The 22,775-nt window shown below is 43.1% G+C and overlaps 1 protein-coding gene across 2 annotated transcripts in view; it reads right to left on the reverse strand.

The window, feature by feature from the left end:
* Positions 1 to 222: 222 nt before the first annotated feature.
* Positions 223 to 22,775, reverse strand: part of ALDH1A3 (aldehyde dehydrogenase 1 family member A3) — a 33,718-nt gene continuing 11,165 nt past the window's right edge. The window contains exons 4-13 of one of the 2 annotated variants that reach the window (XM_075713729.1): positions 21,709 to 21,838; positions 20,887 to 20,948; positions 18,011 to 18,139; positions 15,470 to 15,583; positions 12,298 to 12,400; positions 11,079 to 11,263; positions 5,422 to 5,586; positions 3,037 to 3,194; positions 1,761 to 1,835; positions 223 to 295 (exon numbers count right to left, since the gene is read on the reverse strand). In XM_075713729.1, the coding sequence (XP_075569844.1) occupies positions 223 to 295; positions 1,761 to 1,835; positions 3,037 to 3,194; positions 5,422 to 5,586; positions 11,079 to 11,263; positions 12,298 to 12,400; positions 15,470 to 15,583; positions 18,011 to 18,139; positions 20,887 to 20,948; positions 21,709 to 21,838 (1,194 nt within the window). The remainder of the gene's footprint in view (positions 296 to 1,760; positions 1,836 to 3,036; positions 3,195 to 5,421; positions 5,587 to 11,078; positions 11,264 to 12,297; positions 12,401 to 15,469; positions 15,584 to 18,010; positions 18,140 to 20,886; positions 20,949 to 21,708; positions 21,839 to 22,775) is intronic. The other variant, XM_075713730.1, reaches the window with a different exon arrangement.

Below are 22,775 nucleotides of genomic sequence, written 5' to 3' on the forward strand. Positions count from 1 at the left end.
GCCAGGGACTTGTACAGTACAAGTGTGTGCTATGCTGCCAGCAGGGTCAGTTAAATCAGTTTTCAAAGAGCCGGTTGACAAAATGGAGTCCAGTAGATTCAGTGTTTCTAGAGGAATAAAGTTAGGTGTTTCCATTTTCGTTCCTACCCCTCCCTCCCCCTTGCTCTGAACACGTCCCCCATGTGTCACATTCAGAGTGTCAGCATTTTAGGCCTTCTGTTTTCATGGACTCTTCTGGGAGAGTTTAATGGTGACTGTTTTCACTTCGGTATATTCTGCCAGAGCATATTCACCACTGGAAAAGAAGAGAGAGGAGGGAAAGGGACAAACAATTGTAGCATGTTAATTTGTACTTCCCTAAGATAAGAGATTTCTACACGAGTGCATTTTAGCCACTGATCGACAGCTGCTGCAGATGACATCAAGGCCATTAAAACCACATCTGAACTAACTATTTCTATATTCTAACTTACACCAGCTATCAGTTTGGCCCAGCACTTCTAATAATGGCTAAGTACCCGCACATAAGTATACACAGCTACAGCCTGTTGTAGAAGAAACATGGAATGCTTCTGGTCACAGTAACCCACAAGATGACACCTTGTGACTCTCCACCTAGGGAAAACCGAGTACTCTTGTGAGAACCCATAGAAGAAGCATCCACGTAAACAGTTATCAGTGCCTAGCCAGTAATTAAAGTTACTTTTTCAGTGAAAGTAAGCTTCTATCTACAAGATACCATATAATCAAGAGGGCAGAGTTGCTCCAGAAATGCATACTGATGACAGACCCCACTACTGCGTTATGTCTTAGTTGGTGGAAACTGGCTCTATTCCCATGCCTTGCCCAAGGGATAAACCCCTGACATCCTTTAATTAGCCAGGCAGTCAGGCAAAGTAAACCATAAGGTCTCAATGTATATGTCCCATTTGAGGATTCATTCATTTGCTGTGCTTAGCAAGCGAGGCATCTGAACGTCTCAGAGCAGCAGATGCACCAGAACACCTACTGGAGATGGTTCCTGGAAATAAATCTGGCTTATGAAAGAAAAGGTGCATTAGATTCCTCTGAAGAGTCTTCTGAATGGTGTAATAAAACCTGCCTCTCTCCTACAGAACAAGAAAATTAAGATTTAAGTCAATTTCTCAGCTCTACCTCTAACTTATAGGGTGACCTTGATGTAAAAACCGCTGTGTTAATAGAGCTGGAATGTCTGGTAGCCATGCTGCAACAGGTCAGGCTGGGGAAAAGGGACAGAGGGTCCTTCTGTAATTTAGCAGCAAGCTTGGAAGGTGGGAGGTAGAAGCATCTTGGAGATCATTCCTTGTTGTTCTAGCTCCAACATTAGAAAGTCAGAGGTGGGGAGAGGTCCAACTAGGAGCAATGATACAGCAGTCAAGGGAGGCCCAGATACCTCCATATAAAGATGGAGGAGGCTTGGGGTGGATACCAGTGTCCCCAGCTAAGGTGCCATACTTCCTCCTTGATCTAAAATTCTAACCAGTAAGGAGAAATGCTAGCAAGTGGAATTGACTGAACTGGAGTTATTGAGAGCTTATAAAGCAGATGAAGGTACTCCTGAAGGCGCCGCTCACGCTTTCACATCTGTGCTTTACATCCACACTGTACTGGCTTAGCACCTCCCTGTGCAGCATACTGCAAGCCTGATAGTTTAAAAGCAAATTCAACAGTATTTTCAGAGTTACATTTGTTATTGCATTCATCATCCACATATAAACAAAATATTGAGCAAAACTTACAGTTCTCTGCCATTGCCTGACATTTTAAAGCCACCAAAAGGAGCCTGTGCATAGAGCGCATTGTAACAGTTGATCCTACAATAAAAACATCAATTGTAAAAAGACAATTCAATACCACGGAGAAGCAAGATGATGACAACAACAATACAAAAAAGGCTGAAATCTGTCATTTTTCTCTTTATACAGTTCATTCACTTGCGAAATCAGATTTTAGCAATAAAATCTTATGTTGCTACAGAAACAGAAAATGCTTGAGCGGTACTCAGTCTGACCCACATCTCACTTCTCACTTCATAGTCTCTAACAGCTAAGACATTCATGCTTGAGCTAGAATTTATGCGGTGTTCAGAGCAGTGCTTAAAATAAATAGTTCAACCTATTCCCTAGTTTAATGAACCATATTCTGAAATGAACATGTTTACTCAGAAAGCTGTCTAAACACTCACAAGCAGGCCTCACCAACCACTTCCAGGTATAGAAAAAAGTTGGACTTCGTTAGACAATTGTGTCGCAGTAAAACAGAAGCACTAGCCCCATTTCTATAGACACTAAGTAGAAAAAGCTAATGCAGATACTTTCTCAGCATCGCAGTAAGATCAGATGACTGAAGAGAGACAGGTATGGCTTGGTGCCGAAGGGCTGCCCCTTCATGTATGTACAGCGCATGTATCCTTCAAAGCCCAACATCCCATTTTTATGTCAATAGTACTCAGAGGCAGGTTCTTCTGGCACCAACTCTTGAAATCAATCCTCTGTAGGCATCAAAATCAGACATCAGATCAAATTCCTGCCTTTAGTGGGAAAGAAATCAGGATTCCATCTTTAAAATGATTCTAATAGAAAAGAAGAAATTTTGTAAGCGAAAAAAGCTACTTATCTTTCTGACAGTGGTGTGATGCCATCTACTGTCCGTACTGATTTGTGCATCTAAGACCCCATCTGACGCTACCTAAAGATCGTAAGAATTGCTTTTTTCTACATACAGGATTTTGAAAGGCATCATGTCTGGTGGAACTTACTACAACCCCCTACATTTTCAGAGTTTTCCAGACAAAGAACTACATTGATTGAATGAACAGTCCATTTCTTGCCAGACCATCTGGTCCTCACCACCTTATTTTGATGAATGGATGTTGCTTCTGAGCAGAGTATCACCAATTAAGCAGAGTACTAATACATCTTACCTCCAGCACTTACACATGATTCCAAATCATACATCCCTCTCCCTTCCCAGGAAACAAAATCCCAGCCCACACTGAGGTCCCACACTGCTTACCAGACAGTTCCTGATTGCAATGCAGAAGCTAGCGTTAATGCTCTGTCCAGATTCTTTGTGAACACTGCAGCTGTAAGTCCGTACTCGGTACTGTTGGCTCTTCTTATGACCTCTTCTATACTCTTGAACTTCATAATTGGCTGAACTGGCCCAAAAATCTGCACATATCAATTAAGCATTAGTACAGGAAAGCCTTTGGTGATCATGGTAATTTTGAAGTAATCAGAATCAGATTCTTTGTTTGGATGCTAGATTTAAAACATTGTATCCTAGCCTTCTAGAAGTCACTGATAGAGTCTTTTAAAAACTACTAATTAAACTGACTTCAAAGGAAGTACAGTGATGTGCTACAGTAGTTAATATACACTAAGATCCAGCAACTAACGGATCATCTATAATAATCAAAACAAGCACAGTTAGATCTGGACAAGTTTCAAATGACTCATCCTTATTCCATCTATGACTCCTTTTGAACTCAGAAGTTGAGTATACTCAAGAAGTAATTAATATATTTCAAGGATTGCAAGTTTTCTTCCTTGGTTTTAACTCTCATTTTGCCATTGTATGCAGTTTATTTGCACGCAGTGCATTTACGACATATGTGTTTGACCACAAACTTGGCTTCCCAGGTTGCCAGTATAAAGGCAGCTGGCATAGACAATACTTCCCAACGTCTGGGATGGAGTCTCTCATCAAGTACAGCATCAAAGGTGGGGCCCTTTTCTGGCCTGCATGGTCTTGCAGTACAATAAACCCCACCAAAGGTGAGATACAATCTCACTTGTGCCACCTTGAGGGCCAGGCTAAGCAGTGTGCCTGGTCTTTAGGCTCATACAAGTGTTTCTAAATTTCTTCATTTTGGGAGATCCAGGTACTCAACTGGAGCCTTGATCCTAGGCAAAGGATGAACGTGCAACAAAACTGCAAATGAATGAAACTGGGTAAGCTTCATGAATCATGACTTGGGATTTGGAGTCAGTTCATTAAAAAAAAAAGGCCTGTCATGGGATTTTCGGCTCTTATTCCCACTATTTTTAGAATGTAACTCATGCCCAGACTGACTGATATCTTTCCCAGGTTCCTTAGAGATTTTGTGGCAGATCTGAGACATCTAAATATTTTGCCAGGACTGAACGGTAAGCAGCCCCATAAAAAGCACTAGGCTAAACTATAAAATACAAGTGCCAGTTAGACTTTGGCAACTACTTATTTTCCATTGGGGAACATGATGCAAAGTAGATTAACTTCTATTCCAAAGGAATATCACAGGATCTAATCACATGCAGCTTGTTCAATTTTTCTGCATATGAATAACGAAAGCCAGAGTATTAGATCTGCACTTTGCTGGCTTTGACCATGTTTTCATATAGGAAAAAAATGGTCAGCCTCAGGGGATTTCACCATGAGAACGGAATCTGGGATTATTTCAGATGCTAAGGCTACTTGAGAAAAGTTCTTCAATGGCAGTACAGCAGGGCCATTCCTTCCCTCCTCACCAGCTTCAGGTCCCAGAGTTCTTGTCCCACCTTTCTGCATTAAAGCAACTCCTTTTTTACAAAGTAGTGGAGCAAGAACACACATTATACTGTCCTCTGTCACTTTGAATCAGCATGTACCACAGCTGAGCAATTTCAAGTCCACTCAGTAGGAGGTGCATAAGAGCACATGGCTCGCATAACTATCTGTCTGCGTAGAGTGGGAAAGCTTAACTGTCTTCAGAAAACCTTCAAACTTCAGGGCAAAGAATACATAGAATTGCTCCAGCCTGCCACAGTTTCAGTTATTTTTATTCAGTTATTTATATTTAAAATCAAGGATTCAGACAGAAACCCCTCCATCACCACTATTTCTTATCCCAAAGCAGCATTTATAGCAGCTGTATCTAGGTAAGGCATGTGTTTGTGTTTTGCATTACATCAAGTTCTCCTGAAATGAGACCCAAAAGCTCTAGGGTAGTATTATCTACCATGTTTTTATCTGGATTTATTATTGTCCAGTGAGGATGCTCACAGGGCTACTTCCCCTTTGGAAAACCAACCAAAATGGGGGAAAGCAGCAAGGCATTAGAATGGGCTGGCAAACAGACACCTATTAATTGCACAAAAATTGCTGCTAAAACATTTTGACATTTTTTTTGCCTGTTCTGCTCTCTCCCTTCTCCTCTCACAGTTCCCCCTGCCACACACATACACTCCAAATTGAAGCTCATCTTGCAGATACTTCATTAGTAGAATGGATTTCAGCATTAGGCGGTTGTGAGGACACTGAAATAAATGAAACTTCTATTCTCCTCTCAGGTTTTCACTTCAAACCACAACCATACCTCTTTTGTTTCCCAATTACAGTAGTAAATGCATATAAAGGTTCAGGTGACTTGTACTGTACCTCTTCTTTGGCGATACGCATGTTGTCAGTGACCTCCGAAAACACAGTGGGTTTTATAAACAGGCCTCTGTCTTCAATGGCAAGACCCCCACACTCCAGCTTTGCCCCTTCTTTCTTCCCACTTTCTATCAGCTCCAGGATTTTATCAAACTGGTTTTGGTCAATCTGTCAGACACAAAAGGAAAAGAAACAGACAGCAGTGCCTTTATTATCGCTGTTCCAGAGCCTGGAGTCATGGTATGTGGCCCAGGGGCACATTTGCAGGGCACTGTCAAACTGGGTAAGTTCACATCTCCTTCTATGATGTGGCAGTCAGGCAATAAGCAAGCTGAAAGACAGGACGTGGGCATAGTCCTGAGCCACAGAAAACAGAAGGTGAAGTTACATGTGACAGTTTAATCTGATCTAATAGTTTGCTGCCACATGGAGGGGGTGTCCCCACTTCCCCTTCCTGTGCATCCTGGATATGCGCTCCCACGGCTCACCTCACTCCAGCTCCGGGACTTACAGACCTTCTCTATGCACTGATTTAGCTCAGGAGCACCATGAGAACAGCCTGAGATGGGTTTTGCTGGGCTAGCAACCTCAGTCAGCTCAGCAAGGGATCTGACCAGCAACAGAATCAGTGCAAGGGAAGGAGAATCAGGGTATACAAACTATTAAGCCAACTTTGCTGTAATGTGCAGCTTCACCCACAGCTATCTGTCCCAGCTGGAAGAACCCAGTGAGTTCTGCTTCCATCTCTTCCCACACACACACGCTGTACGAACAACCTCAAAGATAAGCCCTATTAGTGGGGTGACTTCAGAACAACTACTGCACTGAAGCCATATTTTTAAAATCAGAATCACCTTTCACCGATCTTAGAGAGTAGTACCATCCCAGCATTTTTTGGTTCTCCGGACTGGGAGCCATATCCTCACTTTTAACTACTAACCCTGTCTAACTCCTCCCCACCCACACCTAAATATGCAGTAATCTCAAATAGCGAGTACTGTTGTGTTACTGGCCTTTAAACGAGGGGTTTCAGTAGAGATGGGGAAAGGCCAGCCCAGGTACAGGACACGGAAGTCACACAGCTATGCAGCCCTGCACCAAGACTTGGAGGAGACATCATGTACTCTACAAGCGCAGTAGGTCACGGGCTGGGAAGAGCTGCAGAAGCCCACAGCACTTCTGATCAGTACTGGTCCTTCTTTTGTGCTCCACATGCAGCAGCGTACTGCAGGTATTGCCAGGTTTCAGACAGACAGATGTGGCTATTCGCATGATACATAATTAAGCGATGAAATACCTCATCACAGCATGCTGCAGATGGTAAAAGACTTACAGAGATGTTTAAAAAAAGTAAAACTAACAAAAAACATTGATAATTCATTGAGGTGATTAAATAAAAGACTCCATGCACTGGTTGAAGGTGCCCTGGCAGGCTGGGAGGTTATTCTGAATGCCAGGTATCTGCAGATTGTGTACTGGTTCAATATCCCTCCCTAGGCATCTGTTTTTATTTCAGCAGGGCCATTTGCCAGTTGGGACTGTTTACATGGAGTGTTCCACACTCGACTCCTCCAGATTACAGACTATATCCTGTCCCTAGTTAATCCTGGCCACACGCAATCTAAGTTTTCATGCTTTCAGACAAATACCAAAGCTTCAGGAGGGTGTCCTTGGGGTACTTCTGGTACACAGCGAAAACAGAGAACAGCACATCTCCTGCCACACAGATGTGTGTATCACACGCACTGTGGACAGCTTGTACTAAGTGCTCGAGTTCTCTCATGTGTTAAGATGCTACCCAAGAAAACAGTTGATACATGCTACTGCACAAAGAAATGTGTGCCCTCATGTAGGATACAGAGTGTCACACAGTACGTTTGGCAGGTGTCATACATATTGTCTATTTGTCTGGTTGCTTAGCTGCCAAATGTAAATAATTAGAAAATATCTGCGAGTGCTTTCCATCCTGGCATGTCTGCGATCCAGACCAATCCAGTTCATCCACTTCACATCACAGAAAACAAAACAAGGATATTTATACAGCTGTAACTTGTTGCAAGGCAAACTATAGCTAGATGAAAAGACACTGGGGAAAGAAAACATTTGTAAAAATGACATGCAAGGGTGGAACTGTTTGTCGTTGTAACTAGAGCTTGCAAGGCTTGTTTAAATTATGTCCCCTACTCCACTATTATTTATGGTTCAAGCACTGACTTCTGTTATAAACACGTGATCTGCTAGAGCAAATTCTACTATTTGTCCATCTAATTCAAAAGAGAGAAAAGCTGCTAGGGATCGCTGCAATGCTGGAAATCTGAGAACCCCCAAATCTTCATATCTTGCTTCATTTAAGTCAAGACTGCAAGAAGCAGCTTTTCCTTTTTCAAACCTAGCATTTGTAATCCTACAGAATAACCCCACAACTGTGTCCAACTGACCGTTGGACACATAACTCTTTCTACTTACATATTTTACTTTCATGCTTTAATCCTAAAGTACACAAATGTCTACAGTCTAAGGAAAATATGAACCATCTTAAAAATCAAACAATAGGTTTGGGGCTGAAAAAACTTCTAGCTAGCAAGCGCCATGAGGCAGCCTTAGTGCTTATTTCCTTCCGATAGACCAGGCCTTATAGTCCACAAATCCCAGTATTTGGGGTTCTACAGGAACAAAACTAGTCTAGTCTTGTTCTAATCTAATCCCTGTTCTAGTCCACCAGGATGTTAGTCTCGTGTAATGCAGTCTGCTGTTTGCAATCGTATAACGCACTGGTTAACCAGTTTGCCATCTGTGCAGATTTGCTTTATTACTTCCTGTGATACAGCTCACAGGAATCCACAGTTAAAAAATACCCTTGGTCTGCATTTGAGGTTGGCACTCAAACAGTCCTGATGACCCCTCAGGTTTCTTGTGGTGTCCTTTGAATTCCAGCCAGCCAACACAGTCAGACACATGTGAGTTTTGGAGAAGTCTCATCACAAGCACGCTTCATTTCTGTTTAAATTTAATACCGTTTAAATTTGACCTAATTTTTATCAGAGCAGTGCAGTTTGTATCAACATAACCCTACAGTGCAGCTGACACAGTCTTTTCCCCACGCCCATGCCATGAGCATCCATGCCAGTGCACAGTAATCCATATCAGGGAACTGACCTGAGTAAAATGTTTCTTCCGCACTTTCAAAAAGGCTGGATTAGACCTGAATCAGCCAGTTCCCCAGTCTGGTTCATAAGTGCAGTGCAATATGGGAACAAACTGCTGCAGACAGAACCACTTCTCCAGGACCAGCTTACATCAACTTTAAGTTCTTGTGGAACAGTATTGCCTGCCACCCCGTGCTGTCCTGCACCAGGCTGTCTCAGCAGCTGGTTAGAGCACTATGCTCAGCCATGGTGCAGCTTGGTTTCACAGAGCACTAGCTCAAAGTCTGGACTGCAGAGGGTCTCCTATTTTAGACTTTCTGAACTCTCTGTAAGTTGAGGTCCTGTTGTCTGGCTACAAGCACTTCGAGCTGATGTAGGACCAAAAAGATCATGGGCTAAATCCACTGTCAGCCTAAAGACTGGCTCCAACTCCTTCCCACTGTTGGCTTCCAAGTGAGTGATCATCCCTGAATGGGGTCTACCCAGCAGCATGTGGCCATTTTTGTAACGCTGTTGTGTATGTGCACCCTGACCCACACAGGAGAATGAAAGCAATGACCTGGATCTGAAGCAACTGAGGCCTGATGGGGAAAGATGAAGAAGAAGAGGAAGAAAGATTATTTTTCCTGGTAATTCTTCCCTTACCTATCAGTTCAAGATAAAAAAACCCTCACAGCAGAGAAGGTTACTTCAGGAACAGAGGAAAAATTAGATCTGGAAGCTTCACATTTAAACAGTGACTTGTGGGCAGGTGTGAATCTTTGCTACTTTTGGAGGTATTTTAAGCCCTTGTGACACTGCATCATTTCTCTCTTCTGCTTGAATTTCTGTGCGTTGCATCTTACCGCATAGGCTCCAGAGAGCGAGCAACCATAGCTGCAGAGGAAGCGGTTGTTCCTTTGCACTGGCAGCCACATGAAAGCTGTGGGATTAACAGTTTCCTCCCACTCTCTCAACACCTCCCCATCTTGGGCTTGACAGTTGCATGCAGAGAAGTTCAGGTGCGTGTGGGGGTGTGCTATCTCTCCTAGCTACGAGTGTAACAGGTAAGCCAGAACAGGGAAAGAGGACAGATGGGCCATATTTAAAATCTGACCAGATGCTGCTATCCCGACTTACAGTTACCCTTAATTATAGCTCTGTATGCAAAGAGTCTCCTTTAAGCCACAGCATGATACCAGAACATGGTGCTCTGCCATGGTGCTCGCTGGGAAGTGCTCTGATAGCCTAGCAAGAGCTGGGAGTATGGATGAACTGAAATAAGCAGCCCTGTTCCAACTGAAATAAGCAGCCCAGTTCCAACACAGTGCAGTGTTTCACCCTTTAAAACCTCACAACTACTCCCTATGATTTCAGGGGCTGTTCTCATGAAATCAGTGGTCTCTGTCAGAGCAGCCAGGTGAACATGGTCCTGACGGGACTAAATGTAAATGCAGCTCACTTAGTGCTACTGCTGAATAAGGTTTAGGATGATATTACATTAAAACAAACAAACCAACCAACCTGAAAAGCTGAAAGCCCTTAACAGAAGGAAGAGCAGACCCTGAAAGGGTTTGAGGGTCAGCTCATCTCTGCTGAAGCAAGTCCCAGCATGGGATTATTCTCCTAAGATTGCTGAGCAGTTTGAAATCTCTTTCTAGGCAAGTTAAAGGCATAGATGCAGCCCCAGCATGAAAGGGGGATGCACATCATCTTATTCCCCGTGCATGAGGACATGCAATGACATTTTGCCATACATGCATCACATGTAAACGGGCCCAGATCCAGCTAAGGGGAGGCAGATGTCCCCACAGCCATCCCCTCTCTGAGGGACCCGATCAAGGATCAAGGAAGAAAAACTCACAGTGCAGTACTGAGAACAGGAAGCCTAGGCTACAGATTTCTGGGATCCCCCCTTTACTTTTGGTAGCAAACAGTGGCCCTGTTAGAAGATCTGACCCAAGGATCACCTGCCTCCAGAGCTCTCCACCGCAGCTCAAATTGCTTCGGAAGGAAAACATAAGAGGAAGGCTCTGGAAGCATTGACGAGGCTGGTCATGACAGCAGCTTGGCATGGTTCTTCCTCCTTATTCAGCTGAAACTTCTCCAAAGGATTAGACAGGGGGCAAAGGAGGAGAGGGAAAGTGGGGACTCAGGAGTCCCTGAGCAGTAACTACTTGTCATCACCAACACAGCCAAGTAGCTGAACGGTCGTTTCTGCAGCTGCACTCTTCTGTGCATTGCTATTGCTCGCTGCAACATGCTTTGTATTACTGTACCAGGGAGACACCCCCTTCCATAAAGCTGGATAAGAAGTGAATTAAATACATTTGTGTTTAAAAAATTACAACATAACATTTCAACAGTTGTGATTAATTGGTATTTAAAATGGAGAGAAAAATAAACCATGATACATTACTCACCCCTCCGCGTTTCTGCTGGGACCATATTTGCAAGAATAATATTTACACAAGGAAAATTAAACAAAAACACAACCAAAAACCAAACAACAACTGTTCTCAGGCACACAGTTACCTGGGGCCCTTGTTCAGTTCTGGCATCAAAGGGGTCTCCAACGAGTCGCTTCTTGGCATACTCCACGCTGCGCTTGACAAACTCTGGATATATCTGCTCCTCCACAAACACTCGCGAGGCAGCCGTGCAGCACTGCCCTTGATTGAAGAACACGCCTTGATGGGCACATTCCACTGCCAAGTCCACTGCAGCATGGCCCAGGAGGGAAAAGTGTTACCACATCCAGTGTTTCCAGACTTGTTTTTTCCTTTCTCTTTTGAAAGGCTCCTTAAAAAATGCTGACAACAGTCCACACCCACTGAAGACACTCACAAGACCTCATACTGCCCCCAAACCAGATCTCTTATTAGTATTATTTCCACCCCCCTTCCTGCCTTTAATCTCAGGGTCTAGTCTGCCATAGCCCCCGATTCTTTCTTCCACAAGGACTCACTGAGGGCAGCAACCAGTTTTTCTCTGTGTGGGAATTCAGATGTGGATTCCTAGATACCGTGCATTGGTTCCTGAACACTAGTTTTAGTAGCGATTGTTTAGAAATCGGTGTGCCCTTCTGCTGTACAGCCAGCCCAGACCAGGTCCTTGCAATGCTCACTGTTAGCAGATGGCACAAATACCTCTGGCTTTCAACCTCTGCTGTGTTGTGCCGGAGAGTGGACAGTATTTTCCCCAAGCCAAACAGGATTTTCCAACCTCTTTGGTGGTCACAGTTTACACGTATCTCCTAACACTACTCACTAATGCAACAAAGTCACAACAGAACATGCAAAATGAGTCCTGCAGACCCACAGGATAGAGGTGAAGGCTGGATTAGATCAGGTCCTACAAAACTCTCCTGTCATAGGAATGCCTCGAGGGCCTGCATGTTAGAAAACTGCTTTGCCCATTGCTTGGCTCAGGCTCTGCAGTACCACCAACCAAAAAGAAGGCACCAGAACAGCAGAAAGGCAAAAATGCAAGGTTTATCTGCAACTGCAGCCATCCCCAGGGAAGGCAACAGTATAACGGTCTGCTCCTTTGCCATGGGAATGGTCCCTGTGCTGGGCAAGAGCTCTGGCAAAGCAGAAGTGCATCCTGCTCTTGGACAGAGGTTTCCTCCAGCCTTTGGGGTGGATGCCGTGGCAAACACCAGCCCCGTTGGCTGCCAAAGGACAGCAGGGGCACGCAAAAGCACCACACTCATAGCATCTTACAGCAAATAAACACAGTGGCCAATACTTACAGTCCGCATCTGCACACACAATGCAGGGGTTTTTCCCTCCAAGCTCTAATGTCACCCTTTTGAGGTTGCTTTTAGAAGCAGCTTCCTTGATCAGTTTTCCAACCTGTAGCATTGAGACACAAAGAGGACATGAGCTGTTTCCCCTGAGAGTCTTAACTTGGCGTGTCAAGTGTTATGCTAACACGTGTAGAAGAGTCTGGTGGGTGTCTGAAGCAGGTAGAAGTCAGGGATAACATTCTTAAATGATTTGAGTTTCCTACTGCTGCGATGTGTTGGGTCAAAACCAGAATTAATGTTTGTTTTAGGCAGATCTGAAAGGGTGCGCTATGTGAGAGAGCTACAGGAACTCTATCCTGAAGTTATCTGCTACCCAGAGCTGCGGAACAAGGCATTTCCCACCCAGAGCAAGCTAGTGAGCAACACTGGCGATCAATGGGGCTCCAAGGTTTATGTGTTTTACTTTTAAAAATAGGGAATTCAACTTCTTGCCAAGGCAATGATAAGAACTCACTGTTCCTATCTGCTACCACTCCCATACCAGAAAGCCATGTAGAGATTTTGACATTTAGAAGAAAACTACTTCCTTCTGACAGTTTAGGCTGAGCTGTTCCACATACAAGAGTAGCTGAGACAGGCTCCTTCCAAGGCAATACCTGAGGATGTCAACAGACAAACTCCATCTAGCTCTGCTGTGGCACTTTCTGCCCAGGAACCCGCTCGGACCATCTGTTGGCATTTATCTGGCCACCCTCTCCTGAAGGGAAGTATTTACTCTGCTTCCAGAATTTAATCTAAGTAATGTCAAACTAAGGTTTTTTTCCCCTCACAGAAATATTGTTTCATATCAAATGTTTTCCCCAAATCCTGACTGACTATGCTACTTCTTTTTTATACTGCTAACACCAAAACAGAAATTTCTGCTTTTAAAAATGGAATTCCTCAGAAGAATAGCATAAATCAAGCATCAGAATCATTTAGTAATCTAATTTTGTTAGAAACAGTATGCGTTAAAACTATTTGGGAGCTTCAGTTATTAAGGCAGGTTATTTTTTGAAGTGTGACCTTATATTTGAATTCTCTCATTTTGTAACTGGTTTTCTTGTATTTTACCTTTGCACATGGCAATCACAACTTCATTTCTGCCTAAAAATATTGTTGCCCTGGACTGGAGCTGTGAGCAAGGAAAGCACGGAGCAGCTGGCTGGCAGCTATAGGTCTGCATTTCTCATGGTTTGCCTTTGTAACCCGAGCAAGACTCCTGAACCTAGCACAGTGCACATCATCTCTAGTCACTCAGCAGCCTAGTCTGAGAGACAGTAGAAATAAGTGGTGCATCCTGCTGCAGATACATAGCTTCGCAAGAAGCATGACTACAAGCTAGCTGGCCAAAGAGGAGTAAGTTAATAAACTAAGAGAAAGCAAGAAATCTAGATGGGAAAATTCTCATGGAGTTTAAGATCAGTATTTCCAGGCTGGCACTGAGCCCAAGCTGGGGCTTAAAAACTAAGTCAAAATGTATTTTGAATTAGCTTCACCTCCTGGCTCAGAAACAGTAGCATTATGCTGCAAATACCGCAGAGATGCAGCTGAACTCACAGATGGGTGGAGGGGGAAGAAAACACTTCTAATTACACATGCATTAGCAAAGAATCTGTCTCCCTCGGTGTTTCCTGCACACCCATGGATTAGGAAGACAAGCACTGTGTATATAGGAGTTTTTTGCCCACAGGCTCCAGCACCTGAGATTTTCCTTCTGCCCCTAATCCACTGGATACTCCTTTTTCATTAAAAACCCAAACAGACCCATGTGGGCTGGATGAGCCTATAAGCTCTATTGTTTTCTCACAGCCAGCATCTAATCTGGGCTAAAAGTTTCTGATCTAGGATTTGGAGAGAAGCATGTATCTGGGTAAACTCCTAGATTACACCAACTATCAAGAGAGTAAAAGCTCATTGTGAACTTTTACTTTATTGCCTTCATGTTTGTTCCCATGATCCCTATACAGAAACAGAGGCTTAACACACCTTCCCCCATGGAATAAGCGAAGCAGTTAGCACGTACACAAAGCCACTAGATGGTACTGTTGTTAAATGCAGCAGCTTTTGAGTGGTTAGTGAGTTACCTTTACCGACCAAGAACACCATTCAAGGTAATTTGTCATCATTATGCAATTAGATTACACTCTGCAATTGTCAAGATAGACATAAGAATGGATGAATTCAGCAAATGCTCAGCAAGAATAGTGTTACTGAAGGAAATAAAAGAGAAGAGACTGTATTTGCCTCAACTGCACCCACTGGTGTCAGCATTCACATTCTTTGGACACTGCCCCTCTTCAGAGGGTGCATATATATTGCAAGAAAAATCTAGAGCAGTGAGTGGAAAAACATTCACATTTCTAAGCAAGCTTTTGTTTAAGAAATTGCAGCAGTGATTACTGGAGACAAATGTGTTTGCATGCCACAGCTGTGTTCAATTCCGCGGACTGGGCCAAGCCATGCGCTCCTTTTCCCCATTGCAGGTACAGAAGAGGATGGCTGTAGGTGTCTGACAGTGCAGCGGTCTCGCTTCCACCCCTCTCCTAAGCAAGGCAGCTGTAGCTGTTTACAGGGAAAAAACTGAATAGAAGGTGCTTTACCGTGCCGGTCTCAAAAGAAGCTCAAATGTTAATCCCATCCACACCAGCAGAGGAAGCCTCAGGCACAGGGCCATGTTTTTATTTAAGTCCTAGTTCCTCAGAGGTAACTAAAGCCGAGGAAGAATTGTTCAGGGCTCTGACTGACATGTTTTCCAGCTGCACACGCTTGCAGGGCAGCACTGGCAGGCAAACTTGCCCAGAAGCTCCATCAGGTCAATGACATGATGTTAAGTCACTGCCAGCCTCTCCTCTAGACTGTCTTACCTTATGTCAGAGCATCTACTACTTACAGTTCTTACAGAAATGTGGCAGTCTGGCAAAAGCCAGCTTGTGGGATTACCACAAGCTCAAGGACCTGAATTAGACAAATCCCAAACATTTCTGAGAAACTCTGTCACATAGAATGTGATAGAAAATGGTGTTGGCAATACAGAAATCATCGACATTTCATTGGTCCAGTCTTATGTGGATGGCAGTTTTAGAAGGGAATGCAAAGAGGACAGCAGGTGTTTTATGAGAAATCCATCACCTACCTTTGTTGATCCAGTAAAAGCAATTTTATCAATGCTGTGATGGGTAGATATAGCAGCTCCAGCTGTGGGACCGTAGCCTGGCACAATGTTCACCACGCCTGGAGGGAAACCCACCTAAAACAGAGGTTAAATACAGCTCTGTAAAGAGAGATTTTGAGCACTCTGGAGCTGATCTGCACTCCTGAGAGCTGCAGTTCAGTTCTCAGGAAGCTTGAATTAGTTGCACTATATTACTTGCAATTAAAAATTGCAAGATTCAGACAAGGAGCCCATACCAGTTACATCCCTGTTTTCCAGACTTTCCAGTAACATGGCTACATGCTACCAGCTGGAGTAGACGTGGGTGAAAGTAACAGCCATGCTTAGGAAATGCCAAGTTTCAGTAAGAATTCTTGGAGGAGTCCCAGTTTCAAGTCAAAAGAGTGTGAGTCTTTTGGCCAAACTTGGCCCCCAGCTACTGCTGTGCAGCTGGAGCCAAGGGGTAACTGAATGAAAGTTTGTTTTGAACAAAGGTTGACATTTGTGGTTCTTCAGGGGCCAGAGGGATTAAGAAGTCAGTAAAACCTCACTAGATGATGGGGCTAATAAAACAGGAATACAAGAGCAGATGGTAACAGACTTATGCCAGTTTCCACCGCATTTACAACCTAGATTAGCCAACTAGTAATTTTGCCAAAAGAGACAAATGGCAAAACTTTAGGTGAAATTCTAGTGCGAGGAGAAGTGCTGGACTTACTGGTCTGTTTTCACTTCCTGAAACAAGAGTTTCAAGGATTATGCTCTTCTAGGCTAGCCCTCCCCTACTACTGATTGCACAAGGTTGTTTTCCCTGCATTTTGTAACAATGGAATTGCAGGATATTAAGCGCTCACTTCATTTCTTGTGGCTTTTTAATGTAAAATCTCAATAAATGCAGTTGCGCCTTCCTAATACAGAAAAAATGGACGTAATTCCTCATGTACTACCTTGCAAAAAATTATATTCATAAACTTTTTTTTCTTCTTTTTTTTTTCCCCCATAAATCAGAAGGGCAGTCTGATTTCTTCTATGGATGTGACAATGATAAAAGTGAGTTTAATAGAGTTTGCATCTTGGATAATGAGTTTTCAAGAAAATACTGCATGTCAAACTGTGCAAGTAATGGTGTTTGGAGTCAGCAGCAAAGCCACGAGGAAGCAAAAAATTGGTTCAGGTCACCCTGAGCCAAAAAGTTTTTTCTGTTTTTCAGCAAAAATGAAAGCCAAAATATTTTGGTTGGCCCAAAATTATTTCATTGAACCTAACACATAGCTTTGCTTGTGTGTTAACATCTTCTGCCTCCTTTTAAAGATGAAAAAAAAAAAAAAAAAAAAGTAGTTTCACTTATTCTTTTGAAAAACTGCAAAGAATTTAGCTAATTTTGGGTGGAGAAAGTAGCATCTTCAAATAAAATTATTCTGCTCTAATTACACTTCTGCCTTGAAGGGCAACTGTGAGAAACAGGCAGCTTAGAATTTCAGCTAAAAAAAAAATTAATTTCATCAGAATTGAATGGCTTTTTTGGAGGAATGCTATGCCTGTGTTTGGTGACCTGTATGTCAGAGTGAAAAAAGCAGTGGCGTGGCAGGGCTAACTAGAAGTCATGAAAAATGCATCCTATGCTCACTCATCTTGTGTAATCTTATTAAGTCAACTAACTGCAGGAGATATTTAACTGCTGGCATTTTTGCACTGCCTTTCCTGACGGAGGAGCCCTAAATGTCAATTATTAAGGTATCCTTCTATTTTCTCCCAGGCTAAGCCAAGAACAGACAAAATAATCATTATCTTTAGACTGAGCCTAACAAACAGACTTTTCCAGCTGAGAGGCAAAAGCGTATCTACAACCCTTTTAGTCTTCCTCACAATTAGACACACACGTACATATAGGAAGCTGACGTATTGACCAGTCCTGGAAGGTACTGTGCACCTCCCATCACCTCTGTATGATTAACAGATCCGAGGGCATCCAAGATCCTACCTGAGAAGTCCTAAACCAACATTTTGAAATCCCAACCTATAATCTTCCCTTTATATCAGTATCGAGTTGGCTTTAAAGGCCAGACATAACTAAATTGTTCTACGAACTGCAGAAATTATGAAGAATTGTTTCCCCTGGCACTCTGTCTTGGTTGAATTATCCCTCTTAAAAAATGGTACAAACTCAACACCGCTGTCTAATCACACTCTTTTTTTGTCCCATTGTCTAATAAAACTGAGCTGTCCTATTTCCCTCATTTGGGAGAGGGAAAGACAAGGCAGAAGAATTAAAACACCATTTTTTCCTCTCTGCAGCTTCCTGAGAAAGAAAAACCTACAGGTTTTGCCATCTTTGCTACCTCCCAGCTAGCCACTGCCAGTCATGAAGGCCTTTGTAAGAAAAGACTGAAGACAGAGCTTGTCTTTCCTCTGTGAGCCTTTAACTTCTTTAAAACCTAAAACCCTACACAGCCAATTCAAAATACAGTCTTGCTTATGACCTTAAAAGAACAGTACCTAGATGGGATGTTCAGATTTCCTTACCTCCTTGATCAGCGAGCCAATGTACAGCGACGTGAGAGGCGTTTGTTCAGCTGGCTTAATAACTAAAGTGTTTCCACAGCACAGCGCTGGTGCCATCTTCCAAACGAGCATTAGCAACGGGAAGTTCCACTGCAAGAACACAAGACTGGTTAGATCAGCCCAGCACAGTCACCTGCTCATTTCCATGCAGCATTTTCTCCACCTCCATACAGCTCAGAGAGAAAGAAGCAACTGGGAGGATGGCCAAAAAGAAAAGTGGCTGCTTACAATACTGCGTTTGCTTGGACTACGGAGCATAACTTCCTTGATTTCCCCCTGAGATCCCAAATATTGTTGGCAGTCCTCAAGCTAATGCTGTAAGTTGGACAAAACTCTGCATGATGTGACCTCATTCTTTACAGGAGTTTCATCAGACTTTGTATAGGATTTTGGCTCTTCACAGAAATTGTGTTGGAGGCAGTGTCCTGAAGCATCACTTTTGTACAGCGTCCTTATGTGGGGGAATTACAGGGTGCAACTGTTCATTGAAAAAACCTAATTTTTCTGCGTTAGGTATTGGCTGAGTAGTTAGGAGTTATACAATATCATTCAATTCCAGGTTTATAACTAGGAAACTGCAGTGAGTTGTTCAGTCATGGAAATCCAGGGGAGGTCTTATACTGCCTTCAAATTGTAAAATGCTCCTTTCCAATTAGTTTACTTATGTGGAATTAGGAACCAGTCCACATCAGTTTCCTCTGTGCTAATCTCTTTCATGGTCATGTGTATTTGTAGATCTTGGAGCCTAAGCAAGAAGTGGAAAATCTAGCTCACACTGAATCTCAGAAAGGTCATTTGGCAGCAGAAAGGATTTCTTCATTAAAAATAATTAATGCTGCTTTAGGGATGATGGAAGCAGGCCAACAGTAAAGGGACTTCTTGTCAAGACTCAAGCCAAGGGCCTTCAGCTATCAACAAAGAAGCCAAATATGTTAGGAATCCACAAATTCACACTTACAAATAAATTAGCAGTGTAGCTTTTAAGAGATGAGTTCTGTTCTAACCCAGCAGCTCTGAGACAAAGCAGAGTTCAGTCTAATGTGCTGTTCTTCAACTCGCCTCTCCCTGTTTCCCAGACCTGTTTTGTTCCAGTGATCTTCTCCCATGGCCACATCCCATGATTTGCCCATTTGTTTTTTTCTCCTAAGCCTTCTTGAAGTCCTGACTTTGCAGTCTGAGCCATCCACACCTACACTACTTTTCTACACTTTCAGAGCATGACTTAACTCCATTAGGAGCTTTCCATTGCAGAATGGCTGGTGACAGTAACAGTAAAGGACTCCAGGGCTGCCTCATGACATCACCTTGGGATAAAGCTCAGTCATATGCTGCACTTTCTAAGAACTTCCCTTGCTAAGAACGTTGATTTAGATACAGTCAAGCCACAGAAAAAAGGGAGGACTGTTAATTGGTCTAAGAAGACGTAAGCAGAACAGTGACAGAATCTCTTTAAATCAAGTAGGAATATACAAACTCAGACTGTTGGTGTTAGAGATCAAACTGGAAAAAAAATTGAAGGGGATTTGTTCTAAGTAAACTGAAGACAGATGTGGTTTTGTTGACCCCAATCATCCTTTTCACAAACACAGTGTTGAACTTGAGTCAAATTTGGTTCTGTACTTTCTGTTGTATTTATTGCTGATGTGGGGTCAACCTGAAATATTAGAAGTCCCACTATGTCCCCTTACAGTGGCCCTCCAAAGCATCCTACGTGTAGGCTTTTAAAGGCAGAGTTTCCAAAAGCATTGTTGAGTGCCAAAGGTGGCTGAAGTGTGACCAGGAGATACCTTTTAATTGGTGATCAGCGTGAGGAACCTGATGTTTTGATCTTAAGTCAGAAATTCTAGTTGCTCACAAGCAGTCACATTGCTTGTTCAGCCAGAAAAGCTGTGCAGACGTCATCAAGTCAAACGTCTGCTAACTAGTACCGACCATCTCTCGCTTTGCCTCACCCTGACATTGCTAAATAGACCGTACCATCTTATCACCGGGGATATAAGCTCAGTCCTGCTGAAGGAAAAAAGCAAAATTGCCCCAGATAGCTTTGGGAACTGGTTCAGACCTGGTATTCCCAGGGTCCAGCAAATCCAATACCCCGCATGCATTTCTTTCAGTCTCTTCTATAACCTTATCCCAAAGGTCAAAATCTTCCATGGACTCTTATCGATCCATGTATCCAAACAGAGAATCTTGGCACATCACCATTTGCCTCATGGCTTGTAGGATACCATGTTCAAAGCATTTTACAACCAGACAGGAACAAACTATGTCTCCCATGTAGCTGTAAAGTCTTCCTGGCTGTCTGTTTAAACAGAGCAAGCAACGCACACTAAAACTGGAGGTATTCCAAGAACTAGCCACACTGTCCCCTCAGCAGAGAATGAGACTTCAAGGAAAAGAAAACTCTATTCAGTGAGATTTAATCACAGAAAGCTCAGAGAACAGCCAGGGGTTATTAATAATGGATATGATTTAAAACTCAAAACTATGCATCAGCACTAGGCAGCAAACAGCTAGCACATGTAATGACAAGATGGTTGTCCCAGCAGCGCAAGAGTCAGAGAGCTCTGACTGGTCTCTGGTGACTGGTATCAGCCTTAGAAAGGAACAGAGCATCTGATTAGGAGACCCACCCTTCCAGTGCAGAGGACTTTGTGTTGCCAAGAGCAATTGGCATGGGGGTAAACCAAGAAACTGCATCAGGCAGCTGAGATGGGAGTTCCCTGCCGAACAGCTGTACTTAACTAGGAAGCAAATGGCTGCAGTGTAAGATGGGGAGTGCACATGTACTTCTTCCAGTTCTACGGGAGATGCAGGGCACCATCACTGCTACTTACTGGAGTTATAGCTCCACAGACACCCATCGGTTCGTGCCTGGTGAAACAGACAAAATTTTCATCTGCAAGACAAAAGAATAAAGGCAGGCAAAGAGTCAAAACCCTTGCTTCTATAGAAAGAGTTTCAAGACAACTGCACACTAAGAGATTGGGGACACAACTGAAACCATATTAGACAAAGAACCCTATATTTGTCCATCTTAACTTATGCCTCTGGGACGCCCCAGGCAGATGAAGATCTGTTTGAGAATAGGTCTTGTATTAGCTCAAAAGCCAAACACTGCTCACATTTGCAGTGGAGCCTTTTAAAACCAGGGGTTCAATTCTTTCTGCAATCTCCCTGTGTTGAGGCTAAGGTGGAGGATAATTCCCCACCACACTGAAGAGCAAGCACAAATTTCATTCAGGTTGTGTCTCACTGAAAGAAGCAAAGCACTTGTTTCCCTGAGGGGGAGAGTTTTTAAACCGATTTTGTACAGGAATCATATGCAGCGTAGCAGGAATTGCACTTCTGGTAAGAAATCACAAAAAGATGAAACTCTGGAAGCAATACCATTCATCTTAAAATACTGCTATTACTCTTTCAAAGAGAAAGCAGGAAGGACATTTTCCTTGCAAATTCATTCTTGCCAAAAACTTAGTTTCATTAGGAAGATCTGACAGAAAACACAAACATTTCTAATTACAGTTTTTGGAAGCGATCTCAAATGCAAGGCTATTTTTGCAGGTTTTCAGAAGCCACCCTTTCCATGCATCTCCCTCCCAGCAGGCCTCCCTCCCTGATCTCATTCCAGATCTGAAACTGGGTCTGAAGAAACTTACCCACTGGGATAGTTCTGCCCTGAATTTTATCAGCCCATCCAGCATAATATCGGAGTGTTTTTATACAACCTTCCAGGTCAATGAAATAAGCCTGCAGAAAAGGTTTTCCTGTGTCCATTGTTTCCAGAGTCTGAAAAAAACAAATTGCGTGCACAGTCAGACAAGTCAATGTTGTTTTTTCTTAAAAAAAGGTTTTAGAGAAACTCCTTCTCAATTTTATTTTGCCTTGTGCTGAAGACCTGGTGTTTCCTTACCCACCTTATATTTAAGGAACGAGCTTATTAATACAAGTAAGGTAAAAGGGAGACTAGACCCTATAACCCTGATGTGTACACAAGTTGCTTTGTTCAGTGATGGTAATGAAAGCACATCTTCCAAAAGCCCCCAGAAGGTGGCTGTGGGTGGGATACAGGGCTGCGGTCTGGGGCACTGGTCAGAAATGATGTGAGCGTCATGACTTCACCGTAACTGACCTCCGACGCAGATGTTCTGGATTCCAGATGGTGTCACTGAAGTCAGTCAGACCCACTTTCCTTTTATTTGGAAATCTATTTTTTTTGCTTTATAGCCCTAAAACCAACCTCTAAAAAGCCTCTTTTGTCCACATGATGATAGAAAACACATTTTTTACAGAGTTCTGGTAACATAACCTTTGGGCTCAGATCTGTGCTGAGACTAAGGCAAGGGAGAAGTTGCTTCACTAAAGCTGCACTGATGCTGAGCAGCTCTAAATGAAGTCCAGTCTCGGCCTGCGTCCTTCTCAATGTTCTGGACATTAGCTCAGTGAATGCTTTGTTCTCTACTCAGGTCATTAAATGGGATATTGGTGCAAATGGCCAGCACATCCATAAAGCAAGTGCTATCCCTTGGTAGATTGAAACATCTTTGTTTACATATGAAGTCATACCCTGTCATCTTCCACAGACATTAGGGTCCAAACAGCACTCAAACAGACATTCCCCTTGGAATGACTAGGATTGTTATCCACTCTGAATGTCTGCTGAAATGACTGATTTTTACAAGTCATTACTTAGCATGCAGCCAAGGCAGCTATGGCTGGTTTTCTG

Source organism: Pelecanus crispus, chromosome 7, assembly GCF_030463565.1.
Source record: "Pelecanus crispus isolate bPelCri1 chromosome 7, bPelCri1.pri, whole genome shotgun sequence".
NCBI classification, from domain to species: Eukaryota; Metazoa; Chordata; class Aves; order Pelecaniformes; family Pelecanidae; genus Pelecanus; species Pelecanus crispus.